This window comes from Punica granatum, chromosome 4 (genome assembly GCF_007655135.1).
Source record: "Punica granatum isolate Tunisia-2019 chromosome 4, ASM765513v2, whole genome shotgun sequence".
In the NCBI taxonomy this organism is placed as follows: Eukaryota; Viridiplantae; Streptophyta; class Magnoliopsida; order Myrtales; family Lythraceae; genus Punica; species Punica granatum.
In genome coordinates this window covers 3,497,199-3,515,364 of record NC_045130.1, presented here as the reverse complement: position 1 = coordinate 3,515,364, position 18,166 = coordinate 3,497,199, and the positions used below count along the sequence as shown (strand labels likewise).

Sequence of the window (18,166 nt, the reverse complement as noted above, 5' to 3'; positions counted from 1 at the left end):
TTGTCGTGCGAAATAATACGGATGATAACCATACGTAAACAGTAATCCCTTTAAATTGTTTCTTTTTCCAGATAGTATACATCGAGGAGGCATTTGCTGTATTGTTGGGTAATCTCTTTAGTGGTAATCTGCATGTACGACTCGCCGTGCGTAACAATTATGATTAATAAGTACTAACTGCTTGTATTTCATCAACAAAAAAGAAAAAGAAAAATAAAGTACTAACTGCATGTAAGCTGTGATCTCTTTAAATTACTTCTACTTCTAGACGGTGCACATCGAGTTAAATTTTATGCCTACTTGATGGCGTACATATCCGTAATTAATAAAACCCGGATCCCAATATTGGAAATCAACTTATGCCCTTGATTTTGTCGGTATAAGTATATAATGAATTATTTTCCCCGACTACGAAACTCTTCCGTGATATCGCATTCGACGGGTAGCGCGTTTCTTCCTAGTTGTTACTTCCATTTCTGTGATAAGTATATATCCAAGTCAAGTCAATGAAGCCACAAACTTAAGAATTTATTGTTGGATGAGCATACTAATTAGTCTGTTCCCATTCCCATGTTTGAAAATGGGTCGTTTTGAGATATCGCGTTTGACTTGGCACTTTAATTCCTACTTCATCTATTATCTCACATAGTCATGCTCATGCCTCTAGTTCCAACATATATGATTATGCCCAAACAGATACTACATACACATAGAAATACTTGAAAGGCTCTTACAACAAATCCAGCTATAAGCTTTTTGTAATTGCACCGGCCATAACCGGTAAAGCCACCCGAATCCTCAAGGGCTAAGATGGGCTTACTCAATTTAGGGCAGATATAATAAAGAGATAAAAGGATGACAAATCAAAGCTTTCAAGTTTTAACACCCAAAAAAATTAATAAAAAAAGATATTAAAAGGTGGGGAAGTAAAGCAAAGAGGGGGGAAAGGCTTTCGAGTAAGACACCCTCTTTTCTGCAGGAGGGGAATTGATGGCCACACTCTCCCTTCCCCTCTTATCTCTTCTTACCCCCTTCTCCTTCCCAGCTTTGCTTTTTAATTCTCTCTGTATTTTATTTTCCAGATATTATTTAATTTAATTAATTACTTATTTTATAAATAAATCATCCTACTATATATTGTTAATATATTATATATATTATTGTTTTCGAAGAATATATATTATATCATATATATATATATATATAATTCTTTACTATTTGTTTTACTATATATAAGTTCAAAACAAAGGATATTATCTTAGTGATGGCCATGTAGATCATATCGGCCATCTAAAGATTTCAGACAACCCCCTCTTAGTGGAAAACCTTAATTACTCCAAAAAACACCCCCAACAAAAAGAGAAAAGGACTCTTGAAGAAATAAAAAGAAAACACCAAGTATGGAATTCGATGAGCATGAAGAACAAGAGGAGGAAATGGAGGAGATGCCGCCGGTGCAGCTCCCGACGCAGGGCGGTTACGCCGACCCTCTTGGCCGCTCGGGTGGAGAGGAAGGTGGCGGTTCCGCCGCCCGCAAGCCGGGCGGGGCCGTGCGGTACAGGGAGTGCCTCAAGAACCACGCTGTCGGGATCGGGGCCAGCGCCGTGGACGGTTGCGGGGAGTTCATGGCCGCAGGCGAGGAGGGCAGCCTGGATGCGCTGCGGTGCGCGGCCTGCGGCTGCCACCGCAACTTCCACCGCAAGGAGGCGGAATCCTCCGGGGGAGGGGGAGGAGGAGGGGGCGGGGGCGGGGGCGGGGGAAGGGTCGTGTACCACCACGGCCACCCTCATCACCTGCTCCACCACCAGTTTTCTCCATACTACAGGGCGGCGTCAACGCCGGCGGGGTACCTGCACCTGACGGCGCCGTGGCATCAGCAGCAGCAGAGGCCGCTGGCGCTGCCGTCGACGTCGAGGGATGATCTGGAGGACGTATCGAACCCGAGCAGCAGCGGCGGGGGAGGGAGCGGAGGAGGAGGCGGGGCGGGGCTGATGATGAGGAAGCGGTTCAGGACAAAGTTCACGCCGGAGCAGAAGGAGAGGATGCTGGGGTTCGCGGAGAGGCTTGGGTGGAGGATTCAGAAGCACGACGAGGCGGCGGTGGAACAGTTCTGCTCGGAGACCGGCGTCCGGCGACAGGTCCTCAAAGTCTGGATGCACAACAACAAGCACGCTCATGGTAAGAAACCCTATCTATAAAGCTTAGCTAGCTAATAGCTAATGAATTCCTCCCCCCCAACCCAAAATGCCCGACATCTCCTCCCAAAAAAAAAAAAACAGAGAGAGAGTGATGAGCTAGGATGAGGAGATCAGGATCAAATTAAATTAATTACTTAATTGATTAGATGACATTGTCACCAACTGATCCATCGAAGCTTTTGTTTGTTTGTCAGTCTCCAGAGAAGCTAAGGGTGCTTAGTTTTTAGTTTAGTCATCAATGAGTTAATCACTTAATTTAGGGTTCATCTTTTAATTTTGTCTATGTTTAATTAAGAACATTTTCCATCTTCTTCATCTTCTTCTTCATCTTACCTGATGATCAGCTTTTGTGCCCATATAATTAAAGTCTATCATCAGTCTCTGGTTAATTATATATCTTGGATCTGCACATTCCATTAAGATCCTAATCAGATGTTCATGCATGGAATCGGATGGAGCTACAAGAATCACTACTACTATTGTATATATGTATATCCTATCCACTAACGCTGGCTAATTCATTGATGATGGGGCAATTACGTGCTCAACAACTTGGCATGCCAAATTATCAACATTTTCTTATTATTAATTATTTCCATAATTGATCAGCTCTTGCTTGCTCTTCTAGCTAGCTCATCTTTGTTTTGGGTTTTTTTTTTAATTTTTTTAAAAAAGAATAATAGCTTAAGTTGGCTTTTTTTTTTTGGGGAAATTAAGGTAAGGGCTTTGAGATCTAGAGAAAAGGACAATGAAGAAGGAAGATGGTGATGATGCGAAGAATTTATGAGTGTATGCTGACACATGTGATCACGGGAATTAATGATATGGGGTAAAAGATCGATCACAGTTCCTGTGATATATCTAAATATTGGTTTTGATAATTAAAATTTTGGTATTAAAACGTGTTTCGCATGCAAACCTCCTATGTCATCTAATCTTCTCTTCCATGCTCACATCTGTCCTCTCCCAGCCTCCTTCCCTCCCTCCCCCACAATTCCCTCTCCCTCCCTTCCTTAATTGCACCGTAAATTATCCTTAATTAATTTCTATTATTATTCATTCATCAAGTTAATAATTAATCAGTCTCATCTTCTATTTGGACGCGTAATTAAGTGAAGGATACATCGAGAATTTCCCGTAATAATTTTGTGACATTTGTTTATCTTGATCAAGGCCGACAACTCCGAAAAGCCTTTTTCCGAACAGTATCTGCACCTTTTATGTATACTAATTAAACGAAAGAAAAGAAATGCCACTTATAAAAGAAATGAACAAATTAACAGTCAATTGAAAAAAAACAAAAAAGAAAAGCTGTTTCAATTTTCAGCTGTTCTTGCCAAATGGAGCCCGATAATATATCGGCTGAATATCGAGAATCGAGAAGCAAATGATAGATATGGTGAATGCGATTGGGTGATGGTGGCATTGGGAGGAGCAAATATATGTAAGCTTTTAATTTTTGGCAATATGTATACACACACAACACATATATATTTGTCTATGAATGACAATAGTTTCAAGAGGGTTTAATTTCCGGTGGATTTGGCTACGGAAAGATTTCTCATTCATTCATAGTGGAAAAATGAGGAGAAAAGCATAAATTAAATTATTTAACCCAAAAAAAGCATAAATTAAATTTAGGAAGTTTTCTTGAATTCGAGCAAAAGGGTTTTCTGTTTTGCCTGAAACTAATAAAAATGACAAATTAAAAATATTTCCAAAAATATTTTGTCGCTTTTTCTCGGACACATGGAATATATTCGCTCGGGCAATCCCCCTTGCGTATACGACTCTTGGTAAAAAGAACTTTTGATGAGATCCTCTTTTCGCCTGAAAAGACTGCCCTCACATGTTAGTTACCTCGAGCGAGGAAGATGAAAATGGAAATCATTGGAGCTTATCGCGATATAACGGATCATTAGTTAATTACTTAAAAGTTCTCGAGTTCAAATCAGTCGTAACAGAGAGGTATGCGTGGATCCAATCCCCACGCGTGATATCAATTATTAAGACACGTGTGCTTAGGTGGTACAAGTCTCAGACGGGCTGATGACCGGGATGTCTGTGAAACAATGGTTCTTGACGCGAGGCCATTCAAAGGGTTATTAGTTAATTAAATTCGACGTTAACGACCGTAAATCGGGAGTTCGCGGTATGTAATTAGGTGGCGGGAAATGAAAGAAGAAAGGGAAATGGATCAAATATGAGTGGATGAGTACGTGGGAAATGGAGAGGCAGCGAGGTAAGTGGGAGTATATGTTGGAGAAAGTAAGGGAATGAGTGAATGGGAATACTAAGGAAGGGGTTGACGCTGTCGGAGGGGAAATGAAATCCAAAGAGGCCTTTTAAGCTATCTTCGGTCGGGCAAAGACATGTGGGTCTCTCTCTCCCTTTCAGTCTCCGCTTCCATGGTAGGGAAAGATATAACACAATTGAATATGGTCTGACACCTACAGCTGATTTCCCTCGTGGCTTCTGATCTGCTGGTTTTGCCACAGTTTTCCCTTTTCTGCACTTTTTATTTAAAAGTTAATTATCGTAAAGAACTCATCGATGACTTGGGTTTCTTGACAAAAGTTTACAATTAATATCGAATAGAATTCATTGATTATTGATATTGTAATATATGTTGAACCTCTTAATTAGCATGCAAAAGGTGTGCGCCACTGACTACGCCCTTTTTTTATTCGATTGTGATTTTTAGTAATTGATTTTTCATTTTATTAGTTTTTTATTTTTAGGGTTCGAGACAAAAACTATTGACAAGTTAGTATAGGGACATATTACGAGGGTGCGATGAATATCGATCAATGTTGTGTGACCCTGTAGCTATCAACAAACGACGTGGTAGCACCACGATAAAATACTACATGTTTCTCACCAATCAGCCTGAAGATTAATTATTGCTTCAAGGTGGGAGAAGAGATAACTTCCTTGAACTCTCATCTTTAATGCCAGCTATTATATATGTATGTACATATATATAGATGATCCCCTTGTCACGTGTATAAACGTATGTCCTTAGAATTTCCACTTGGCTATCTCTAATATGTAACATTCTTCTGGGATTTGCTTTGTATAACCTTTGAGGAGGTCATCATGTCAATGTGGTAGAAAGAAAATATACAAAGGAATAGAATCAAATAAGATGATTTTATATAGTTATATTCAATTTTTAATTCCATTCCTTCTCCATTTTGTTGCACAATTATGGTGTAAATTCCTTCAAGCAAGCAAAAAAAAAAAAAGAGAGAGTGTAATTTCCAGCTTATTATCCTGAACTTAGATGACATATACTTAACAACATAATCCTTTCTTTTTAATGAAACCACGAATATTCTTAGAAAATTATTTAAAATTAATCATATTTAAGTTTCGGTTTGGCTCTGGCCACAAAATACTTCCAATATGTTCGAATTCTTGCATTGCGGGTAAAGTCTGTCTTTTAGGAGTTAAAATTGCCGTTGAGACACATTCTCATAGTTGTAATAAGAATACGAATTTCAACAGGCCTCATTAATATGTCAACAAAGATAAGATTCATTTACGTAATCGGGATGAAAGGTAGGAGCCCATACGACGCGTTGTAGATTACGAGGAAGTTTCTGGTAAAATATGGTCACTGGTTCTATCATTATTACCCTAAAGTCAATGCCAACATCCTATAGCTTGTATATAATTCCACACCTTTATTTACACTTGCGCAACCTTTGGCTTTATATTTTCGGTCTCTGATTACAGTTCAACTATTTTCCATTCACAAATAGTTTCTCTCCGACAAGTAGCATTAAACTTACGGTAATGCCTAAAGCATGCTACGCATTAATTTATAAGTATTTTCTTGTGTAAAATCATAACCCAGCTCGTGCATAGTTTCACGAGATTTGATGCGGTTGTCAGACTGCGTTTCATGTATTGTCACCTGCGGTCTAAGGTTTTGAAACCCTTGACATATTCGTGGCTAAAACCAAACCACTGTATGGTCGTGATTAATCTCAATTTATAGAGCAGAACGAAAATATCTGGTGATCTTAGTCAGAAAGAGAAGTAGAGAGAGTACTGTTGAGTGAGTGAGTGAGTGAGTGAGTGAGTGAGTGGGGTGGTTGGGGACAACAGTTAATGGGCTTCTGCAGGCTGCAAACACTACTCAGCCTCTCAGCTCAGCACCAGTGGCCTTATTAGGGTTACCTTTGCCATTTTCCTGTGCACTGTAAAAGAGATAATATAAGGTGCAATCACATCCCCCTTTCTCTATTTAGGCAGACAGATTAAGTTGCTCTCGACCCTCCTCTACTCCACCTTTTCCTTCATATATTTACCTTTGGAAACATCTGCCCCATCTCGAAGTTGAAAAGCAAAGAGCTGGGGCCAAAGGAAAGAAATTAAACAGGACACCCCCAACTATAGGGAGATTACTTGCATCGAGGTTGAAATCGATCGAATTATGTATCATCCGCGGACTTGGACGATATATTACAACATAAGGCATGCAAATGAATTCAATGTTGTTGGTTTAGAGGGAGAACTGTTCGAGTTTCATCAATGTTACATTTCTAGCCAGATACATTTCGAGTACCATACAAAAGTATTAATTGTGCATCATCTAATTTATATGTTGAGACAAGTCTTTGTGAATTTCCTGAAGAAGTGCCCACGCCCGATTGCCGCCTCTTTCCTCTTCTCTTTTCCTTCCTTTTCCCCTTCGGTTTGATGGACCCAGCAGCATAGGTGGCTCCAGCGGTCGTGGGTCTGTAGGGTTTTAGGTGGTTTCGACATACGTGGATGTTGGGTCCCGTCGCCGATTCTTTGCCCCCAGATCTACGGCGAAGATGGTGGTGACGGCACCTTGGAGTTTCGCAGCGGGCCTCCCCCTCCTCCTCTCCGTTCCGACGTGGAGTATGTGGTCGCGGTTCTCCTCTCCCCTCCGGTGATCAAGCCCTCTCCCTATCTGTGCAGATCTGAGGTCGGGAGAGGCGGTGCCCAACGGCCGGCCCGTCCGCACCACTGACCGGACCTAACCATCGCTGGTGGCCTCAGTAATTGGTTCCCTTCCTTCACGGAGTCCCGATCAGACCGGCTCTCCTTCTCCCCTCTGGTGGCGGATTCTTTGCGGCTTCCCCGCCTCCTTACTCTCGACAGCATCCCGGCCCCTACGATCAAGGACGGCACCAATGGACCGACTAGTCCGACCTTCCGCCTGCTCGTGCTAGCCTTTTGTGGCTCAGCCCTTTTTTGCTCGGTTTTGTGCAAGTTTTGGCTCCCCAAGAGGTAGTCGCTGGTCTGTACCAATCAAAGAGGTTTCCTTCTTTGGTTTGACAGCCTGGGATTGGGTTATTAAGGAATAGGTCGATTGGATTCTATCTGTTGATTGCGGTCCGTAGAGGATCTTGCGCATGAATATCGGCCCGGGACATCCTGTTACTACTCTGTGGTGGCTTTTTCATTATAGAGTAGTTTCTCATCGGGGATTTAGGATTAAGGATGTGCTCCCCCTTCCCGGATTCCACGGGTCCGTGATGAAAAATTAGCTAGCAAGTATCGTTAGGATTTAGTGGTTTCAAGATTGCAAATTGCAATTGTATCTGTACTGTTTGTGGGTGATTTTTCACTTATTAGATCCGTTCTTTAATGTTTACCTGAGCATTTTTTCATATATCTTTTTTTGCAATGAATTTATAGAATCTACTTTTACCCGGAAAAAAAAAAAGAGAGAGAGAAAGGAATTTCTGAAGAAGTGCGCGGTGTATTAACTTGACGAAGGAGATAAATGCCGTGAAGTGTCCTCATGGGTACTCCTAATGTAACCAAACAATTTAATTGCCATGTGTTCTGTGGAACTACCTTAATCAACCTTGAAATCATATGACTATCGACTATAATCTGAGATGAGATCTGATCAAGAATTCCATAAAATTGATGAAGGTAATTATCAAGAGCACAAACTGAAATATAGAGAGCTAGCTGGAGAGATATAGAATGGTCTCAATGGAATCCACTAAATATATATGCACATGTACGTATAGAGTCACTTTATCGCTCCAAACCCTTAGGCAAGTCATGCCTATATATATATATATATATATATACACACACACCCATATACATACACACATATATATATATATATATATGCACACTTTGTTCCTGAAAAAATTATAAAGGAGATCGGCCTATTTATGCCTACGGGAATCTTCTTCTTTTATTACTTAATTAAACGCATATAAGCAATTCAAACCCCTCATCGGCATCGGATTTATCATTCAGACACGGTACAGTAGACTCGAGCAATTTTCCAATGTGGAATGATAATCTTGCCCGTAGGGTCTTTATCAATTGATATGTAGTTAGATCAGCATGCATGTGGAATGATAATCTTGCCCGTAGGGTCTTTATCAATTGATATGTAGTTAGATCATCATGCATGCATGTGTACACATCACACAGGCATATAACAGAATCCCTCTCATATATCCATTCATTCCTCTTCCTTAGAAACAGTATGTTCAGGACGATGGTTCTGAAATTCGATAAAAGTAATGTTATTCTCTCTTTTTGATATTCTCTCGAGCGAGAAAGGTGGAACTAGCCAGACCTAATCCTCTTAATTAGCGTGATTAGACCTAATACAAGATTATATTTTGATAGAGTTTACATTGTCTCAGTTTCTCTCTGATCTCCTCCAAAAGATAATAATAAAGGGGGAAAATATTAATTATATCTGATGGGGTTGAAGAAATTATAGTTTTAATTAATTAATTGCAATTGGAGATGGCCCCATTCTCTCATTGGGGAGGGGAAAGTGACGTTTTAATTTAACTCGCGTGGGGTCCTGGCCTCAAGCTTCATGCTGCAAGTACGGATGGAGACACAAGCAAGTTGGTCTGACCAGATTTCAGACAGGCCCCACATCTGGGCCCCGCTCTATTTTAACCAGCCCTTTTGTTTCTGGTATAATAGCTGGGCCTATATGATTCCGTGGTCCTCTTGGCCCAGGCTCCCTCTGCCTCTGTAGTTTAGCCCACAGAGCCATCATACGTGCAACTGAATGGCCTATGATTCCGTGGTCCTCTTGGCCCAGGCTCCCTCTGCCTCTGTAGTTTAGCCCACAGAGCCATCATACGTGCAACTGAATGGCCTATTGGCCTTGGCGATCTATACTATATATCGTTATAGATTCGGCCTATTCGGATAAGTCTATATCAATGAATTCATAGTCATAGGGCTCTCTCACTCTCTATTCAGCATCTACTCGTCTTAAAATAGATCTAGTTTGGGTTTTTGTCCAAATGTTTTCGGGTATCCGGAGAAACACTTTGAGCAAGGTCTCCGTGGGATCCGAGAGAGAGAGAAAAAGATAAGTGTTCCACGAAGACAGTAAGTGCCGCGCGGAATGGTTTAACAACTTGTTTCTCGATTGGTTTTGAATAGTCTTATATTAGCACCCACGTTCGAAAATCTAAGCATGTAAATGTTACAATGAAATGGTTTCCAAAGTCGAATAACAATAACTGCTAAAACTTTCGATTTCCGGTAAGATATAGCTACTAGTGAAATGGTAAATGCATCGATTGCAAACTCAGAACCAGATGGTCGATAGCTACGGCGGATGAGGCGCAATGGTGGTACGACAAACATCAAATATAACATGTGGTTTTATTTGTGATATTCAGTTTAAATCAAGACATACTTCTTGTAAAGATAATTAAGAGAGAAGAAGTGGGCCTTGGGCTCGAGATTTGCTATTAGAAACTGAAATCCTACCCAGCTAATTTTGTTCCAAAACTTCAAACGATGATGAAAGATGAAGTCCAGCCCATTATGCATGTATTGGTACTTATTATTTCCGACCCATCCGTTTGTTGCTTGCGAAGATATATTTCTTTGAAAAATAATACATTTCGGGTATTTGGCATTAATAAACAAAACTAGTTATTTAGCGTTTAAATGGTGTTTGTGGGACGATCTCGCTGATGCACGGGCCAGCGCAATGGCGGCCCTCACCGCAGCTCTAGCTAGGTGCCGGTGGCAGCAAAAGTTTGATTGATATAGCAATGGTCATGGTTCAGGAAAACAACTTACATAAGTTAACGGTTTGAGTCATTTTTCCGAAAAAATTTTATTATCTTTCAAGATTAACTGAAATTAATTTTAATTTTTTGCGTTTTGGTTTTCCTTTTCTTTTTTCTTGTCGATTGAATGTTTTTTCTCATGGTTATGGAGGTAGTTTTCGTTGAAAATAATGCATCATCATTGGTTCCACTATTGTTGATTTCCTTTAATTCTTTGGCATCAAGATTAGAATGTATAACATTTTGGGTAATAAGAAACGAAAATCATGCCAATAATGGTCCTTTTGAAGTTAATCATGCTTCCATATTCATTAGGGCCTGCATAGTAAATATCTTAATGGCTCGTAAAAAATAGAGATGACGGATAAGTAAAATTTTTAAGTAAATGACCTGTTGACTTTCAATGGAAGTATCACTTCTTAAAGGAAAAGGAACAAAGAGAAAGAGAGAGAAAAAAACAATCCATTTGGGAGAAAAGGTTGTGTGCCTTCGTCCCATAAATCATTGGAAAGCAATTAAAATGGGTCGTTTTAATTAATCAAAAAAGCCTGATAATCGAGATTTTCTTCTTAGGATATATTTATTTTAATTTAATTAAATAAGTACTTAAAAGTTATTTACAAGTTAGTTATGAGAAAAAATGAATGTAAAAAAGTGAAAAAGATGAGAGATAATGAAAAAGTAAAAAATTTTGACTTAATAAAATAATTAATTATTCATTTATTAGTACTCTTTATCTCTCACAAAACTTTTTTCATCTTTATTCATTCATTCCTCCTTCCTATACATTTCTTCCATTAACTAATTAAATACTTTAATTTTTAAGCATTTAATTTATCAAACACCACTTTAATATGGATTTGGAGTAAGTTTCGCATAAAGACTAAAGGAATGCCCAAGAAAAGATAAGTAGCCTAATAGCGAAAAGCTAAAAAAAAAAATCAAAAAGGAAGGAGAATTAAGTTGGGAATTTCGTCATCATCGTGTTCGGTGATTTCACCTGCACGTACGATCGACCGGACAAATTCTCTAGACTTTATTGTAAAAACATACTTCATGCATATAAGATTTAAGAGCTGCCTAACATAAACCGGAGTCTCTGGCTAATTAATCTTCATAATCCCAATGGATCCAATTACCTAAACTCGAACTTGCAGGAAGAGCAATGTTATGATCATATTTGTTTCTGGTATATGACAGTCTAGATCAATTAACAAGTAGTGAGTATAATAACTAGGAAATAAAAGCAATGTACTTCTTCCCATTTTATCATAATCATTTTTCTTCTGCTCAAGCTCTTGGCAGAAGAATTCCGTTTTTGTTTTCGTACTCCTTTAAATTCAATTGAAAATGACATCTTTTATGAATGTAGCTGGCCCAGCTCATATGATCACCAGCTAAAAGAGCAACTTTAGAATTTCAAGATGTATGTTACATTGATCATATGGTAGTCAACCATAGTAGACTGACTAAAGCGTCAACAGAACTTCAAACTGTACAAAGCGCTCCCCGTTAACAAGGGTCGATGCTAGTTGATATATATATATATATATTTATTTATAATTACAAGAGAGACTCATTATGGATTTGTTTCAAGGACAAGGAAACATAACATTTAATAAAAATGATATGAATAATCTTACTATGAGAATTTAATTTTTACCAAACTCAGGCGTTTGCCATCGCACTAGTTCTGCTTCTCCCTTTCTCAACACTATTTGATTTTGTATTATATATAGGGGAGATTCTACCACGCAATCACTAAAAATAGTGTTATGGTGCACTCAAATATTTTACTAAAAGTTTAAGTAAAATTTCCTTAAAGTCCTTGTAATTTACTAATGATGTAAGTAAAACCTCATAAATATCCATGTAATTTACTTCAAGTGTCCCTAACTAATTTTTTATATTACGTGTAATTCACTCGAAAGCCGTGTATTTATTCAAATTTGAACTACTTTACTATAACTTTAAAAAATTTACTTGCATGCATGGTGTAATTACTTTTGAAGTGATTGTGTTTTAGACCTTCCCCATGTATAGTATATTTCCTCTTTTACTCGAAGTCTAAGGGTAATGAAGAATATACAACGGATAAAAATGTATGCGTAAGATGTAGCACTTTGTACGATGCAGATGAAATATTGTGTGATTTGGGTAAATTATCATTTTTTTTTGCTCGAAAATCAATAAATGTCCGTTGATCACAAAAATGGATACAAGGGGAAAAAAGTTTAAGAGGGTACATTACAGAGACAGTAATACAACATGTTCGCCTAAATCGCTACAAATAAAGATAATATGCAACTAAAACAAATCAATTGAATCTAGATACAATTGCAAAAATCCATTTAGATGGTGTGAATATTATCAACCTCTAGAAATCCGTTGCATGTGTGATGGCAGTTATTCACAGAATAGAACCCGCCATCTAGGGGAGATTCAGACAGATCGGGAGGTTTGCTAGTCGGGTCAAGCTGATTGCAGCCAGGTCGGAAAAATGACAAGTGGAGTCAGGCGGGTCGGTTCAGAGCAGATGGCAATTGGGTCGAGCGCTGAATGATAGTTCAGGACCGGGTCGAACACGTCGGACTTGGATCAGCTAATTCGGCATGACAATCCTCTCCGGTGATAGGGAAGAGGAGCACTACCCTCCATCTCTGCAGCAAATCTGAGGCAGTGGTGGAGGAGGTAGATTTGGGTAAATTGTCTTATAAATTATATGATAATTTGGATAAATTATCTTATAATTACTTTGGGAAGAGAAAATTAATTTGTGGAGAATAATGCTGAACAGTAACATATGATATGATGCAAGAAAAGACCCTTAAAAAAAAAAAAGGCATAGGAGGAAGGAGGAGGAGGAGCAGCTCAGCAGCAAAAAGGAGAAATAAAGAAAAAAGGAAAAGATAAACTCCCCATCAATAATGGAGCAGAGTGAGTAAGGAGGAGGAAGAGGAGGAAGAAGGGAGAGCCATTGGATAGTCCACTTAGAAGGAAGACAGAGAAAGAGAGAACACAGAGCACAGAGTAGGGTAGAGAGAGAAATTGGAAGAGGAAGGAGGAGGGTGGGTGGGGAAGAGAGAGAGAGAGAGAGAGAATCCCAATGCCCAGAAGAAACAGAGCCACTGCCTTCATCACTGATAACTGATCACTTCTCTCTCTCTATCTTCCGTCGTCTGTGTTTCTCTCTCTCTAAGGCCAAATCAAGATCCGAGCTTCCAACAGATCCATAGATCAATAGCTCAACCATAACCCCCCCAACCCAGTAAATTCCCCCCACGCTGTCACTTCCTTGAATGGGAGACAACCACCACCCACTAGCTGAGATGGCGGAGGAAGACGGCGATCATCAACCCCTGCGCGGGTCGGATCCGCCGGACCAGGTACTCGATACCGTCCTGGAGACCGTTCTCCAGTTCCTGACCTGCCGCCAGGACCGGAACTCGGCCTCCCTGGTGTGCCAGTCGTGGCACCGCGCCGAGGCCCTCACCCGCTCCGAGCTCTTCATCGGGAACTGCTACGCCGTCTCCCCTGCACGCGCAACCGCCCGCTTCCCCCGTGTCGAGTCGATCTACATCAAGGGCCGGCCCCGGTTCGCCGACTTCAACCTCATGCCCCGCAACTGGGGCGCCCACTTCCGCCCCTGGGTCTCCGCCATGTCGAGGTACTCCCTTCAATTTGTTTGTGATATTTATTCAGAAAACATTTTCGTTAGATTGACCGGAAAGGATCTTTACGGTCGGATTTTTTGTTGTCTTTTCCGTTACAAAAACAAAATTTCCGTTTTCATAATTTTTGTTTTCGGGCGGTGGTTGTTTTTTTTTTTTTTTAGTGATGCAGACCGTCTGAGCTGAGACTATTGGTCTTGGTGGTATTTGGCTTTTGGATTGCAATATTTGGATCTGGGTGATTTACATCATTCGAATTCCTTTTTTTTTATCGGTTGTTAAGATTAAAATATGACATCTCCATTGTTTGATCCGTGGTCATACCCACAGGGCGTATCCGTGGCTCGAGAAGGTTTACTTGAAACGAATGTCTTTAACGAACGATGATCTCGCTCTCCTTGCGGACTCTTTCCGTCAATTCAAGGAGCTTGAGCTTGTCTTCTGTGAAGGTTTCGGCACTAAAGGTCTCTCTGAAATAGCTAGCAAGTGCAGGTATGTTTGTTTCGTGTTTCTCATCGTGATTGTTTGGTTTATTACAAAGCAGGACAGGACTAGGAGATCGTGGCCGTCTGTCTATCGAGAATTAGGCTTATGTCTGGAACGGGAGAAATTCTGAGGATATGTCTAGATCCCTATCCTTTTCAGCTAATTTTGCAGGAAAAAAATGGATTGTTTTTCCTTGTCCGGTTTCAAATTTCTTCCTAAATAAGGGTCAAAATTTCTTGTGTTGGACTTCACATTGGCATTTTCCTATAAATTGCAATTTGATATGTGATTTCCAGATTTTATTTATGGATTTTGCTTCAAAGTTGAATTTTTTCTGAGCCTGCCCATGAAATTGATTGCGTTGTCCGCATTCTAACATTCGTTTAACAGGCAACTCAGGGTGCTTGATTTGAGCGACACTGAGGTCATAGATGACGCGATGGACTGGATATCTAGCTTCCCTGAGGGGGAGACCCCTCTGGAGTCTCTTACCTTTGACTGCGTGGAATGTGAAATCAATTTTGAGGCTCTTGAGGGGCTCGTTGCTCGGTCTCCTTCATTGAAGAAACTGAGGCTAAATCGCTACGTCTCTATCAGGCAGCTCTATCAGCTGCTGATCAAGGCCCCACAGCTGACCCATCTTGGAACAGGCTCTTTCAGTCAATCCGAGAATATCCAACATCTGGATGATAATCAGGATTTAGATTATCACTCAGCTTTTGCCGCTTGCAAGTCCCTTGTCTGTCTCTCTGGCTTTAAGGAGGTCATGCCTGAATACCTGCCTTCAATCTACCCCGTGTGTGCGAATCTCACGTCTCTGAACTTTAGCTATACAAATATCAATCCCCAGCAGTTCAGGTCGGTCATCGTGCATTGCCATAAGCTCCAAAACTTGTGGGTATGTATTTCCATTCCAACTCTTGTAGCTTAGGTCATTGTTTTGTTAAAGAGAACAGTTTCTGTTTAACATTTGTTTGTTTGGTTTTCTTTCCGACGGAAATTGAGGGGGATCTTTAATACCTTTTTGTGCCAGTAAACCGCAAGATGGGACTATACTCGAAACCAAATAGAGTTCCTTTTGAATAATTATTTTAGGAAGCAAAGACAAGTTCTTGCTACCTCAAATGAAAGATATTCTCAAATAAACCCATAACAGACATGACCAAGGCGAATGTTTTCGGCCATTATCATAGTGTTGCTCATGCTGTTTCTTTCTTTCACTGAATGCAGCTCCTTGATACTGTATGTGACGAGGGACTTCAGGCAGTGGCAGCATCATGCAAGGACCTGCGTGAGCTAAGGGTCTTCCCTGTCCACCCTGATGAGGATATTGAGGGACCTGTCTCTGAAGTGGGCCTGCAGGCCATATCCGAGGGCTGTAGAAAGCTCCAGTCGATCCTCTACTTCTGCCAGCGGATGACCAATGAGGCCGTTATAGCTATGTCAAGGAACTGCCCGGATCTCGTGGTCTTCCGCCTCTGTATAATGGGTCGTCACCAGCCCGATCATGTGACGCGCAAGCCTATGGATGAGGGTTTTGGGGCAATTGTCAAAAACTGTCGGAAGCTGACCCGTCTTGCTGTCTCAGGCCTTCTCACGGACAAGGCCTTCTCGTACATAGGACAGTATGGGAAATTGGTCCGAACCTTATCAGTGGCCTTTGCTGGGGACAGCGACATGGGCCTGAGGTACGTCCTCGAGGGTTGCCCAAGACTGCAGAAGCTTGAGATCAGGGACAGTCCATTTGGGGATGAAGCCCTGTGGGCTGGGGCTCACCGCTACTACAACATGCGTTTCCTTTGGATGTCTTCTTGCAGGGTTTCTAGGCTGGGATGTCAAGAGATTGCCCGGTCGATGCCCCATTTGGTTGTAGAGCTGCTCAGGTATGAGGAGGAAGACGCACCATTTGTTGAAGAAGACAATAACAACTTCAGTGTGCTCTACATGTACAGGTCCCTTGAACAGACAAGGAACGATGCTCCTGAATCAGTGACAATCTTGTAGACAGTTTACCATAAGCGAAAATTTTCTTGAGTTCACTATGGAGAATTGAGGAAGATGAGTTGGGGCAGTAATTCTTCATGATTAAGCCACAAGAGATTCATGTTGTCGAGCAATGGAATCCCTTTTGCTGCTTGGTGGCTTGGGCTGTTGCGACTGGATGAATAATAGCGGAGCTATAGGATGGGGGGCTTCTTGAAGAAAGTGGAGGCAGATAGATCGCGTGCGCTCTTAGACAGCTACTGTGTTATTTTCTTCCGTGTTTGGCTTTCTTATTCGCTTCTCCCTCGAGAAGGATGCTAGTGGAGGCGATAGGAGAAGGAATTTTCTTTTCTCGGGTTAATTGTCGACAATGCATCAACTTTCTACATGGATAACCATCTTTTGGGAGGAAGAAGGCTGTGGTCTTCCATAAATTCATGATTCTGGAAGCTAAGCTACATATTCAGCTAAGAGGTTAGAGCCAGAGGGATTGAGACGATAGCTGATTTGATCATCTGATTCAAAGTGTTAGACAGCGGTAGCTTAATTAGACTAGTTGCCCGGGACGCAATGCGCATGTACATCTCAGTCCCTCTGGTCTCTCGCTTTCGGTTTCTGGAAATAAGATGCATAGTTCCTTTCCTCTGATGTGGTGTTGTAGAAGCACCTGACAATTGAATTTACCCCTGTTGCATATTCACCATTATCATTGTTGTTATTATTATTATTATTACTACTACTACTACCATCATTTTGATATGCTGCTATAAGTTGAAAAAGGAGCAAATATTCGGTGAGTTATTGCTCGGCCGCACGAGAGCTAGAAAGTATTGAACGAACCCCGTCCCTTATGTTGTACTACTGCTGCTACTACTAGTAAAGAGGTAAATCTCTTTTCGGTCTGTTCTATAGGTGCAAAGACCGAGTTTAATGAGATGCGCAGGGAAGTGTTGCACAAGAACATGTTTTGCGTCCTGCCTTCCTGTTGTTGTCGTTGCGGCGATGACTCCACATCAGTCGGTTTATCTGGCTAGACAAAGCTTCAAGACATCAGTTAATGTTAGCATATTGCTGCAAATGGTCGTTATTCAATTCTGAATCTGAATAAGTAAATACTACTTGAAAGTAAATAGTTTTGGTACTTGAATATGTTATAATTTGGATACTTGATGGTTTGACCAAATTATTTTGTTTCTTTCATATATATATATATATATATATATAATTTTGGTAAAGGCCATTAATGCACAAAAAATAATATTAAAAATGTTGAGGGATGCAATGATATGTCATATCCCCAGGACTTGGCTTATAATTGGAGGAGAAAATGGGCGACTGTCTGCCTTTAAACTTATCAACAAAAGATGGGATCTGACTGTACACACAAAGCTTTTCTTACTTGCACTGTGCTTCTCACTAAACCCACCCCCCCCTTGTTTGGATCAATAAATCCAAAGCGACTCGACCGATGAGTTTCATATCATATGGTATGATGAAATCTCTTTTGTTGTAAGCGAACTAATAGAAATTTCAATTACTAGATAAACAAGAGCATACTATATATGTCTTGTTTATTATAGTTAAACTTATTTGGTCACCAGTAACCGACATAAAATTTAAAAAAATTCGTCATGTTTGTTATATTTTTCTACTTCACTGATCACTCTTTTATTAAACTGCTATATAAACTGCGAATTAAAGATACCGCATCGAATTGTATTCTAGATTAGGTCGCAAAATGGAATCATTTAAAGAGGCA

General features: G+C 40.5%; 2 protein-coding genes across 3 annotated transcripts; both read left to right on the top strand.

Annotated features, from left to right (window-relative positions):
* Positions 1-967: 967 nt before the first annotated feature.
* On the top strand, positions 968-3,116 carry LOC116202473 (zinc-finger homeodomain protein 2-like). Of its 2 annotated transcripts, XM_031534045.1 has the most exons (2): positions 968-2,178; positions 2,916-3,116. In XM_031534045.1, exons 1-2 carry the CDS (start codon positions 1,401-1,403, stop codon positions 2,933-2,935), a joined length of 798 nt encoding a protein of 265 aa, XP_031389905.1. In that variant the 5' UTR covers positions 968-1,400; the 3' UTR covers positions 2,936-3,116. The 2 variants fall into 2 exon arrangements, with proteins under 2 accessions (XP_031389905.1, XP_031389904.1); XM_031534044.1 differs by lacking the exon at positions 2,916-3,116 and having other exon boundaries at positions 976-2,587.
* Positions 3,117-13,203: 10,087 nt separating this feature from the next.
* LOC116204672 (transport inhibitor response 1-like protein) lies at positions 13,204-17,146 on the top strand. The gene is made up of 4 exons (XM_031536868.1): positions 13,204-13,934; positions 14,269-14,430; positions 14,815-15,322; positions 15,655-17,146. The coding sequence occupies exons 1-4, from the start codon at positions 13,567-13,569 to the stop codon at positions 16,426-16,428; spliced, it is 1,812 nt and encodes a 603-aa protein (XP_031392728.1). The 5' UTR covers positions 13,204-13,566; the 3' UTR covers positions 16,429-17,146.
* Positions 17,147-18,166: the final 1,020 nt, after the last annotated feature.

What these genes read in the sequence shown, in the direction of transcription:
- LOC116202473 (XM_031534045.1), top strand. Translation starts at nt 1,401, where the DNA reads ATGGAATTCGATGAGCATGAAGAACAAGAGGAGGAAATGGAGGAGATG. An exon ending in CAACAACAAGCACGCTCATG is followed by an intron (nt 2,179 to 2,915) that starts GTAAGAAACCCT and finishes GGGGAAATTAAG; the next exon opens with GTAAGGGCTTTGAGATCTAG.
- LOC116204672 (XM_031536868.1), top strand. Translation starts at nt 13,567, where the DNA reads ATGGGAGACAACCACCACCCACTAGCTGAGATGGCGGAGGAAGACGGC. An exon ending in TGGGTCTCCGCCATGTCGAG is followed by an intron (nt 13,935 to 14,268) that starts GTACTCCCTTCA and finishes TCATACCCACAG; the next exon opens with GGCGTATCCGTGGCTCGAGA. An exon ending in ATAAGCTCCAAAACTTGTGG is followed by an intron (nt 15,323 to 15,654) that starts GTATGTATTTCC and finishes CACTGAATGCAG; the next exon opens with CTCCTTGATACTGTATGTGA.